The sequence below is a fragment of the Lithobates pipiens genome, unplaced genomic scaffold, assembly GCF_037356315.1.
Source record: "Lithobates pipiens isolate NorthernLeopardFrog02 unplaced genomic scaffold, aLitPip1_a1.2 Scaffold_8, whole genome shotgun sequence".
Taxonomy (NCBI): domain Eukaryota; kingdom Metazoa; phylum Chordata; class Amphibia; order Anura; family Ranidae; genus Lithobates; species Lithobates pipiens.
Window position 1 is genome coordinate 449,229,636 of NW_027507903.1, and position 12,306 is coordinate 449,241,941.

The 12,306-nt window shown below is 41.9% G+C and overlaps 1 protein-coding gene across 1 annotated transcript in view; it reads left to right on the forward strand.

Moving 5' to 3' along the window:
• Positions 1–12,306, forward strand: part of GALNT10 (polypeptide N-acetylgalactosaminyltransferase 10) — a 339,683-nt gene that overhangs the window by 251,470 nt on the left and 75,907 nt on the right. The window contains exon 5 of the mRNA XM_077468367.1: positions 3,192–3,377. Coding sequence (XP_077324493.1) covers positions 3,192–3,377 — 186 coding nt within the window. The remainder of the gene's footprint in view (positions 1–3,191; positions 3,378–12,306) is intronic.

Genomic DNA, 12,306 nt, shown 5'->3' on the forward strand with positions numbered 1-12,306 from the left:
ATATAACCCATAGTTTATAAATCAATTCCTGTATTCTGCACTCCAAGATGTGGAATTTACAGGTATGTCAAAATTTCAATAACGTAGGGATGGGTTAAAACCCCCTGTCAAATTTTTATTGTTGTCTGTGTCACAAATGGAAACATTCACTCTTGTTTGTTGTGCTGAACCAATGCATGTGAGGTAAATGAAAAATTTCAAGTTTTCTCCAGAGCAAAAGGTGGAAATAATTCATTCAAAGGAGCACCTCTACTAGTGATAACTGTCTATGATGGGAGTTTCCCTCACTTTCGAGGACATTTCTTCAAATTTCCTGTTCACTCTCCAGGACAGGAAGTGAATGGCAATCTCCCCAGTGGGATACAAATAGTAAAAGATAATTAAAAAGATAGTAAAAGTAATCTAATGAGGGGTTTAACCCTTCCCTTCTCTGTTCACAACTTAAAAAAATATATACATGTACTTTAGGAGTCCTGCATGTAATATTAAATGATCACCCTATGCTAGATGTTTCTGCCTTCAACTTTTGTTTGATTTAGCACTCACACATTGAAAGACTTGTTTGCTCTTCTGGTAGGGAATAATTAAGTAGTTGGTCAAGTAGATTTTCCATTGTGACAGGCAGTATTTGTGTGGGTTGCGTCCTGCTCCTAAAATTTCCCAGTTATCACTACTGCCCTTGTAGCTGTGTTTAGTTGTGTACTGATTCGCTGCAGAGTTTGAAGCATCAGAAATGAGAATCAGCATATCTAAATCTGAGACATATTACGCTGATGTAGACCGCATACCACATTGAAGTGTGCCCAGTGCTACAACGCCAATCCTCCGGGCACACTGGGAAGTAAAATCCAATTATAAATCCAAAAGTGCAAAGGCACAAAGGAACTCATAATAAAAAAGACTAATGAAACTTAATAAAATCTTGGATATTTTATGAAGTCCTTTGTGCCAATTTTGGAGTTATAATTAAATATGGGGCAATGGTACAGCCTCAATCTATAGTCTTTTTGGAGATGCATTGTCTGCTGTGAAAAAGTGTAGAGAAAATAAAGAACTTCATCAATGGTTGAATTTTTATGAGCAGTTAGTGGCAGAGGAGCGTATGCCTTACTAATTATGCATATACCTATGCTTACCTATTGTTATGGTTTAATACTCAACAAGTTTGCAAGTGCTGGAAAGGACCTCAGAGTAGATCTTTGCTCTTCTGAATTGAGAAGTATTAGTTTAAGAATTTCAGGCATTAAATATAGAAGCCTTTTGCTAGATGTCCCAAAAAAAACCTGTTCCTGGTACATGCGATAAGAATTATAGTATATAGAAACTCAATGTAAAGCGCTGCATAAATTGTTGCCGCTATTTAAATAGCTAGAATACATGATAAATTCAAGTCTTTGAAGGATAGTTGTGTTGGGAGGTGTAACTGTTGCATAGCTTTGCCAGCAAAGAGCAGTGCTTTTACGGACAGGGCTATTTTAGGGCATTTCCCAGCAGAATCTGTCATAATTCATAACATATTGGGGCACGGGATTATAAAGAAATGAAAAGGTGTAAATCTTCAATTGGGCTTTAAAGTTTTAAAAAGGCTTTACAATTTATATACCATTATTAGTGGGCTGTGTCCTACATTGATTTTGTAACTTGGAGATTTCAGCCACTAGGCTAACCTTATACAATTCCTGCCTCTGTTTCTTTCCAGAAGAATACAGCACAGGGAATAGGAATCACATGTAATTGGTGCATCAGCAAGTCTGGGAAGACAGAGTTTAGCATACCCTCTATGTTGCCAGGGCAGATGCTAGAGCAGTGTAAGTCTTCTTAAAGATCGTCACAGCAATAGCAGACAGTAGCAGCCAGTGGTATTTTCGTCAATGAAAAACTTTTCATCATAACTTTTGTCAACCGCATGTTTCCAGTGACGAAAACTAAATGAAAATCACCCCGCAGTTCCCAAAACCTGTGACGAACATCAATACCCATTTTTATCAACGAATGAAAATGGAACGAAAATGTGAGGGAGGGCCATTTACCCACGTGAACTTCCGGTTTCCTCAGAGCGCTGTCACTGCAGCCCATGAGTGTTTCCCCTCCCAGCAAGGTAGTAACTGTAGCGTGCTTAGTGGTGTGGGGTGTTTAGTACTGTACAGCATTACAGGCCTCCTCAAATGACCATCTAGAGCCCTGTGCAGCATTTACAGTTCTCCTGGCCATTCAGAGCACTGTGTGCATTACAGGCTTCCTCAGACCACCGTCCAGAGCACTGTACGCATTAGAGGCCTCCTCGCATCACCGTCCAGAGCACTGTGTGCATTACAGGCCTCCGCAGACTGTCCAGACCACTCACTGTGCATTACAGGCCTCCTCAGACCATCTAGAGCAGTGGTTCTCTACTCCTGTCCTCAGGACCCACTAACAGGCCAGGTTTGCAAGATAACTGAAATACATTGCATGTGATATAATCTGCTGCTCAGTATTCTAGTATGCATCTCTCCAAGGTAATACTTAAAATCTGGCCTGTTAGTGAGTCCTGATGACAGGAGTTGAGAACTACTGATCTAGAGCATGTAGTTTGTTCAAACCCAAATACCATAAATATTAAAATATTAGATTTTTTATGCTCCAAATGTATAGAATGAGTTTGGCAATTCTAGAGAAATGCTTAAATAATGCATTACAATTTAATTAAACCCATTTGATTTTAATCATCTAAAATGTACTGCACATTTTAGTTAAATAAATATGACTAAAAACAAGCATCAGGTGAGAGAAGAGACCTGAGCTGCAGTACCGAGTAACAATCAGTGGCTGGTGGAGGTTAGCATCTACTAAACGAAAAACAAATGTTGGTAATGGGTTGATGGACCTTTTTAATGCAAATGGTCCGAACTTCTCTGTTTACGCCAATTGTTTCCAGGTACCATGTAGGCATTGGTGTGCAAATACACAATGGAAGTCATTTTTCATTGGTTATCTGCTTTGGGAGGGTTCTGTATTCTCAGAATTTCTTACTGCCAGATTTTAGAAGCTTTAGCTTATGCTACAGTGTATAGGCTCCATCTTCAACTATTGGGGTTCTACTCATAATGGCAGGATCACTAGCAAAAGAGATGTGACATGTTTTTGAAAGTCAAAATGAAGTATTTGTTTTAGTCACTTAGCTGAGATCTAAAGCATTTTTTTTTCTTTTTCAGAACATTTAAAAAAACGTCTTGAAAGTTACATGGTAAATTTCCCAAAAGTAAGAATACTCCGCACCAAGAAGAGAGAAGGTCTAATTCGAACCCGTATGTTGGGAGCCACTGCTGCCATTGGAGAGGTCATCACTTTCCTCGACTCACACTGTGAAGCCAATGTAAACTGGCTTCCACCTCTGCTTGGTAAGAAAGGAATGCCTGCTTGGCAAGTTTAGCATTATGCAAAGTGGACCAAATAAATAATATTTGAAACCAATCCCTCCCACCACACACCCGATTGGACCATCTTTTGCTCTCTATGGAGCGGTCAGTTTCCATCCGACCACCCATAGAGGAAAGCGGTTTGCAGGATCATTTTTAAGGCAAGGCAAAATTGTTGTCGTTGTGGAGCCCAAAGCAGCTGCCTCATACTTGCCAACTATCCCAGTTTAAATTCCCTTATCCCTTGAAGTTTTAGGCCTATGCTGTGTCCCAATATCTCAGTGTAAAGTTCTGTTGCTGCTACCCAGCTCTGCCCTTTTGCCATGTACAGATGACTCACCTGCATACCCTGTGTTTACATGTAAATAATCTGCATTGATATGCAAATAGTCGCAGATTGCGGCATTAATATGTAAATAGAGGTGGCATTCATATGTCTGAATGTATTAAATCTAACATAAGCCTGTTCTGCAAAGGTAAGCAAATTGGAGGTGGAACCCTTCTTCAAAATAACATGGTGCGACAGCACCCTGAATTTTGGTGCATGTGAATACGCACATCTCAGCCGATGCATGAGGATATAATTAACAATTAATGAATTAATGGCACTGCTGTGTATCTGCTAAAGGGCAGCATGTTTCTGTGGTGTCAGGAAAGCGATTTTGCATGTATTCCCGACACACACAAATGTCAACGCAGGCTAAATGTCTCAGTTACATTGGTGGTCAGTGTAAATCCTCTCATTACATTGGGGCTTGGTGTACAATCCCTTCATTCACACTAGTGGCCAGTGTGACGGTCCCCCTTACATCAGTGATCATTGTAAATCCCTCCGAACATTGGTGGTTACTGTGAATGCTCCTATTACATTAGCGGTCAGTGTAAATCCCCATTACATTGGTGGCCAGTGTAGAAACTCCTCTTTACATAGTTACATAGTAGGCGAGGATGAAAAAAGACACAAGTCCAACTCATGTGTGTGATTTTATGTCAGTATTACATTGTATATCCCTGTATGTTATAGTTGTTCAGGTGCCTATCTAATAGTTTTTTGAAATTATCAATGCTCCTGTCAGGAACCATGAAACAGAGACAGAAGTACAATCTAATCACACTTGTTTATTAATAAAAATAAAAAGATAAATAGGAAAAAGCGTTGTCAAGCAAGCCAGAGTCCAGTAGCCAGATCGGGTAGTCAGCCAGTCCAAAGTTCATAAGCCAGATCGGTTAATCAGCCAGTCCAGACGTCAGGGATCCATGGAGAGCAACTGCAAGCAGGATGGAAGCCAGGAGGGATGTTATCAAGCCAGTCTTGAAACAGCAGGAGATGGTTCCTAGTGATGTGACCAAAGGTGAAGGCAAAGGAGAAATGAGATGGAAGACTTTATATAGGCAGGCCAGATGAGCATCATCGGAAACAGCTGGTAACTGAAGAGAGGAAAGAGAGCTGGCAATTAGCCAACAGCTGAGCAGCCAGCCCAGAGGAGGAAGGGCTAAGCCAGCCCTGACAGCTCCCCACTGAAACTACTGCCTGTGGAAAAGAATTCAACATCCTAACCGCTCTTAACCCTTGTACACACGGTCAGACATTCCGACAACAAAATCCCTTGGATTTTGTCAGAAACTGGTGTTGCATACACATGGTCGGACAAAGTTGTCGGAAAATCCAATTGTTCGTAACGTAATGATGTAATTCAGTTACGATGGGACTACGTTCAGGCTACTAGCCAATAGTTTTGGTCTAGGAATTAGATCTGAGCATGCATGGCACTTTGTCCAATCGGAATTCTCTACAATCATGTTGTCGGAAAATTTTATAGCCCAGCTCTAAAACTTTGTCGGTCGGATATTCCGACCAAAACAGTCCGATGGAGCCCACACACAGTCGGATTAATTGACAACGCGGTCCGATCGGACATTTTCCGTCTGAATGTCCGACCGTGTGTACAAGGGCTAACAGTAAAGAACCTTCTACGCAGTTTAAGGTTAAACCGCTTTTCTTCTAATTTTAGTGAATGGCCACGTGTCTTATTAAATTCCCTTTTGCAGAAAAGCTTTATCCCTGCTGTGGGATCACCAGTACGGTATTTGTACATTGAAATCATATCCCCTCTAAAGCGTCTCTACTCCAGAGAGAATAAGTTCAGTGCTCACAACCTTTCCACATAACTATGGTCCTCCAGTTTCTTTATTATTATATTTATGTTTTGTTGCCCTTCTCTGGATTCTCCAGTTCCAGCACATCTTTCCTGAGGACTGGTGCCCAAAACTGGACAGCTTACGCCAGGTACGGCCAGACCACCGCCTTGTAGAGTGGGAGAATTATCATTTTATCTCTAGAGTTAATCCCCTTTTTATTGCATGCCAATATTCTGTTTTCTTGCAGCAGCTTGGCATTACATGTCATTGCTGAGCCTGTCATCTACTCGGACCCCCAAATCCCTTTCCATCCTAGATTCCACCAGAAGATCTCCCCTTATTGAGTAGATTGCATTCATATTTTTTTCTACATTCAACCTCATTTGCCATGTAGTTTCCTGCCCCATTAATTTGTTCAGATCTTCTTGCAAAGTTTCCACATCCTGCAGAAAAATTATTGCCCTTCTTAGCTTAGTATTGTCTGCACATACAGAGATTGAGCTGTTTATCCCATCCTCCAGGTCGTTTATAAATAAATTTAAATAGGATTGGTCCCAGGACAGCCCTCTTTCCACTCCGGACCATTCTGAGTACTCCCCATTTATCACTACCCTCTGAACTCTCTCCTGTAGCCAATTTTCAATCCATGTACTCACCCTATGGTCCATGCCAATGGACCTTATTTTGTACAGTAAACATTTATGGGGAACTGTATCAAATGCTTTTGCAAAATCCAGATACACCATGTCTACGGGCCTTCTTTTATCTAGATGGCAGCTCACCTCCTCATAGAAGGTTAATAGATTGGTTTGGCAAGAACGATTCTTCATGAATCTATGCTGATTACTGCTAATGATACCATTGTCATTACTAAAATCTTGTATATAGTCCCTTATCATCCCCTCCAAGAGCTTGCATACAATTGATGTTGGGATAACTGGTCTGTGATTCCCAGGGATGTATATTGGCCCTTTTTTAAATATTGGTGCTACATTGGCTTTTCTCCATACAGCTGGTACCATTCCACTCAGTAGACTGTAAGTAAAAAATTAGGAACAATGGTCTGGTAATTACTTGACTGAGTTCCTTAAGGACTCTCGGGTGCAAGCCAACTGGTCCCGGTGAATGTGGATTCTTCCTGTGACATGTAATGAGGATAGACATTGTAATTTTGGTTACTGAAGCCCCCCCCCAATTCCCTCGTGACTGAGGAGAAGAATAAATTCAATGCCTTTGCCACCTCTCTATCCTTCATCATTCTTTATGGGACCAATATGATCTGACCTCTCTTTCTTACTATTTATGTACTTAAAGAATTTCTTGAGATTTTTTTTACTCTCCTCTGCTATGTGCCTTTCGTGTTCTATCTTAGCCGCCCTGATTGCACCCTTACATTTCTTGTTGAATTCTTTGTGAATTTGGAATGCTGATGATGATCCCTTAGCCTTGTATTTTTTGAAGGCCTTCTCCTTTGCGATTATATGCATTTTTACGTTGGATTTAAGCCACCCAGGACTTTTATTAGCTTGTTTAAATTTATTTCCTATTGGGATGCTCTGGCTAATGCCCTTATTTAATATGCTCTTAAAGCATACCCATGTTTTCTCTGTGTTCTTTGTTCCTAAGATTTTATCCCAATTATTTTCTTCTAGCAAGGATAGTAGTTTAGGGAAATTGGTTCTTTTGAAATTCATTGTCTTTATATTACCCTTATGTTTCCTACTTGTGTGCTTTATTATAAAACAAATTGACCTGTGATCGCTGTTTACTAAATTGCCCCATATTTCCACATCCGTGATCAGGTCTGTATTGTTGGTAATCAGTAGGTCTAGTAACGCTTTGTTTCTAGTTTGTGTATTTACCATCTGACCCCTGAAATTGTCCTGCAAGACCTTTAGGCACTTGCGAGCCTCAGATGAATATGTGGTTCCTTCCACCCAGTCTATGTCTGGATAATTAAAATCCCCCATTATAATGGCACTTCCCATCCTTGCCACTAATCCAAATTGTGATAGGAGATCCACCTCCGCCTCTTCCCTCTGGTTAGGGGGCCTAAAGCATACTCCCAGTATTACTTTCTCCTTCGTTTCCTTCCTTTTGTAACTCTACCCATAATTCCACATTCACTTGTACACCTTTAATATTGGTAATCGTTAAAAAAATCCAAACTTGCATTTGTGGTCAGTCTCGAATCCTCCCTTACATTGATAGTCCATGTAGAAGCCCCCTTTTAATTGGTGGCCAGTGTAGAAATCCCCCTTTATTGGCTGTTGATGTAAAATCCCCCATAACATTGGTAATCAGTGTGCATTTCCCTTTACATTGGTGGTAAGTGCAGAATTGCCCTTACACTGGTGGGCACTGTAAATACCCCTTTACATTGGTGGTCAGTACAAATCTCATCGACAATGGTTGTCAGTGCAAATTGCCCCTTACATGGAGGTCATTATATACTCCCGCTTGCACTGGTGGTTGGTGTAAATGCTCTAATTACATTGGTGTCAGTGTAGAAATCCCTCTTTTCTATTGGTGGGTGGCATAAAATCCCCCGTTACGTGGTGGTCATTGTAAATTCTCCATTATATTGGTAGAATCCCCACTATATAATTGCTAAAAATTTCCATCTTTGCTCTATATGATTCAAAACAGTGTACTGCCTCCTAACTAATCCCATCCCCCCACCACTGTTACTGACCCCATTAACCCCTCAGCATTGCCGCTGATCCCAGGAGTCCTAGGAGTTTTCTGTCTATTGATAGGACCCCTCACCTCCCCAGTCCATGGTGTACAGACAAGTGAGGGGATGATATGCTGTAACCTTAAGAAACCAATCAGTGAGCAGTAATGCTGTGCACATCCTCTTGCAACCAATCGTTGAGCACTAATGATATGCAGTAACCTCTAGGAACCAATCAGTTAGCAGTAATAATGTGCACCAACCTCTAGCAACCAATTAGAGAGTGGTATAGATGTCCAGTAACCTCTATCAATCAATCAGGGAGCAGTATTGATATACAGTGATCTCTAGCAACCAATCAACAAGCAGAAGTCATGTGCTGTAACCTCTAGAAAATAAACAGTGAGCCATAATGTGCACTGTAACCTCTGGCAACCAATCGCAATTGCTGCCTGATCTGATTCATTAAATTGATTTTGAGTCTAGCTGCTATTAATTGTATGTCTCAAAGCATGTGGAGAGTGAAATTGCATGGAAGAGGGGGCCCAAGAAAATGTTTTCCTAGGTTCCAGTTAATATTAAAGACAGCCCTGGCGGCTTGTGTCCGCGTCCACTCAGCATATACCAAGCGGACACAGACCTCTCAGGTTTCAGCGTACAGATTCCCTGCTGACCAGGTGGATCCACTGCCAGAGTCCGCCCATCTAAGCCCTGCCCATTTGATGTAGTTGTATGGTGTCATGTATGTTCCAGGGCATTACCAATGTGTGTGTGGACATCATGCACTCCATCCATTATACACCCACATACTGTCACACTCCCATTTCAGCCTAAGCCAGTGCATCAACGCATATACAGTGAGGGAAAAAAGTATATGATCTACTGCTGATTTTGTACCTTTGCCCACTGACAAAGAAATAATCAGTCTATAATTTTTAATAGTAGGTTTATTTTAAAAGGGAGAGACAGAATAACAACAAAAAAATACAGAAAAACTAATTTCAAAAAAGTTATAAATAGATTTGCATTTTAATGAGTGAAATTATTATTTGGCCCCTTCGCAAAACATGACTTGGTACTTGGTGGCAAAACCCTTGTTGCCAGTCAGAGGTCGGACATTTCTTGTAGTTGGCCACCAGGTTTGCACACATCTTAGGAGGGATTTTGTCCCACTCCTCTTTGCAGATTCTCTCCAAGTCATTAAGGTTTCAAGGCTGACGTTTGGTAACTCGAACCTTCATCTCCCTTCACATTTTCTATGGGATTAAGGTCTGGAGAATGGCTAGGCCACGCCAGGACCTTAATGTGCTTCTTCTTGAGCCACTCCTTTGTTGCCTTGGCCATGTGTTTCGGGTCATTGTCATGCTGGAATACCCATCCATGACCAATTTTCAATGACCTGGCTGAGGGAAGGAGGTTTTCACCCAAGATTTGATAATACATTGCCCGTACATAGTCCCTTTGATGCAGTGAATTTGTCCTGTCCCCATAGCAGAAAAACACCCCCAAAGCATAATGTTTCCACCTCCATGTTTGACAGTGGGGATGGTATTCTAGGTGCCATAAGCAGCATGCCTCCTCCTCCAAACACGGCAAGTTGAGTTGAGGCCAAAGAGCTTGATTTTGCTCTCATCTGACCACAACACTTTTACCCAGTTCTCCTCTGAATCATTCATATGTTCATTAGCCAACTTCATACGGGCCTGTACATATGCTTTCTTGAGCAGGGGCACCTTGTGGAGCACTGCTGGATTTCAGTCCTTCATGGCGTAATGTGTTGCCAGTTGGTCCCAGCTGCCTTGGTATCATTGACTAGATCATTTTTTTCAGTGAGCAAACATACAAAATCAGCAGGGGATCAAATACTTTTTTCCCTCCCTGTACCAAACAGAAATAAATGATAATATAACTTAGTTGATTAAATTAGCATGAGAAAGTAACAGATTAGTAGTCAGGAATTATACGCCATTGTACCAAAAGCAATACATCTTGGTCAAGGCTGTCTATGGATAGTAAAAGAGCAGCGGCTCACTGATGTGGCCATCTCCATGCTCTCCTCCGATCAGCAAGCTCAGTTTGTTAGTTACCCAGCACTCTGCAATGCAGTAAATCCTGATTGGATTACAGTACTTTCCTTTCCTTTTCCAATATAAATTCCTATGTGCAGGGTTATAGGCTACAGCAAAGATAGATTGAGGTACTATTTCAAAATACATTTAAAGTCCATCTATAGGGATGCTGGAAACACTCACAGGGTAATCACAGGGGCTACAGCATTATTTTGGTTAACTTAGTGGGGAAGAGGGATCAAAGAGGTGCCTTGCATCACTTCTCTCAAACACACGGTTCCCTGTAGGAGCACTCTGGCGATGTGGATGGCACTCATCTTTCTGTAACTCTACTCCACCTCACACTACTGTACATCTATTTGTTTCCCCATGCTTCTTCTCCCCCACCCAGTCTGAGCTTTGTTGTACACAGACTACAAAAGGCAGATACTAAGTAATCTAAGGTACAATACCCTGCTTGAATATAGACTACCCACAACAGTAACAGACTAAACCCACAACAGTAAAATCAGTCTGTATATGCCAGGGGTGTCCAAACTTTTTTCAAAGAGGGCCAGATTTGATGAAGTGAATATATATGAGGGCCGGCCATTTTGCCTGCCATTCTTTGAACCATTAAAATTAAATGCAAATTAACTAATACACTGCCCAACAAGTGGCCCCCAATGAATACCAGAGTGCCACTCAGGACTAAGGATGAGCTTGGGCGTGTTATTTGGATATACCGTATTTCTTGGCGTATAACACACACCTTCACTTTAAGAGGGAAGTTTCATTTTTAATCAATTTTTTATATAAAGACCTGTGAAGCAAAATAAGGGTCAGTGCCCATCAATGCAGCCTAATCAGTGCCCATCAATGCAGCCTAATCAGTGCCCATCTGCAGCCTCACCATTGCCTTGAATGCAGCCTCACCATTGCCTTGAATGCAGCCTCACCATTGCCTTGAATGCAGCCTCACCATTGCCTTGAATGCAGCCTCACCATTGCCTTGAATGCAGCCTCACCATTGCCTTGAATGCAGCCTCACCATTGCCTTGAATGCAGCCTCACCATTGCCTTGAATGCAGCCTCACCATTGCCTTGAATGCAGCCTCACCATTGCCATGAATGCAGCCTCACCATTGCCATGAATGCAGCCTCACCATTGCCATGAATGCAGCCTCACCATTGCCATGAATGCAGCCTCACCATTGCCATGAATGCAGCCTCACCATTGCCATGAATGCAGCCTCACCATTGCCATGAATGCAGCCTCACCATTGCCTTGAATGCAGCCTCACCATTGCCTTGAATGCAGCCTCGCCATTGCCTTGAATGCAGCCTCACCATTGCCTTGAATGCAGCCTCACCATTGCCATGAATGCAGCCTCACCATTGCCATGAATGCAGCCTCACCATTGCCATGAATGCAGTCTCACCATTGCTATCAGTGCAGGCTGATCCATGCCCATCTGCAGCCTCTGAGGATGGTGGGGCAAGTGCCAACAGATTACATACAGGAGATTCTCCTGTTTACTCAGCGGCCTCTTTAATACAAAGTCTAACCTCCTATGATGGACAGAGCTGTCGTCCAATGCAAGCCCAGGAGACAGGACTCCCTATTACAGGAGATTCTCCTGTATGTTATCTGTAAACTGCCCCCTCCAAGGAACGATAAATATGGTATATATCTTTTGTGGCCCCCAAACGAATCCCTGAGCGGCATTCGGGGATTCGTTTGGGCCAAAAAAGATATGTATATATATATATACAAATTACCAGTGGGGCCGTATGAAACGGAAACATGGGCCGCACTTTGGACATGCCTGGTATATGCAGTAAAGCATGCTTCTTATACTCACTGTGGGACCTAAGGGGTTAATCTTTCACATTGTGTAAAAAGCCCATTTGATACTGTCTTCTCTGATCCACCCCTTCTTCCACAGTCCTTAATCTATCTTTTGATAAAACAGAGCCTTAGGAGCACTCTGCACATGCTCAGTTTGATGTGTATTGCCAGAGTGTGTTTTCTTTTTTTTTTTTT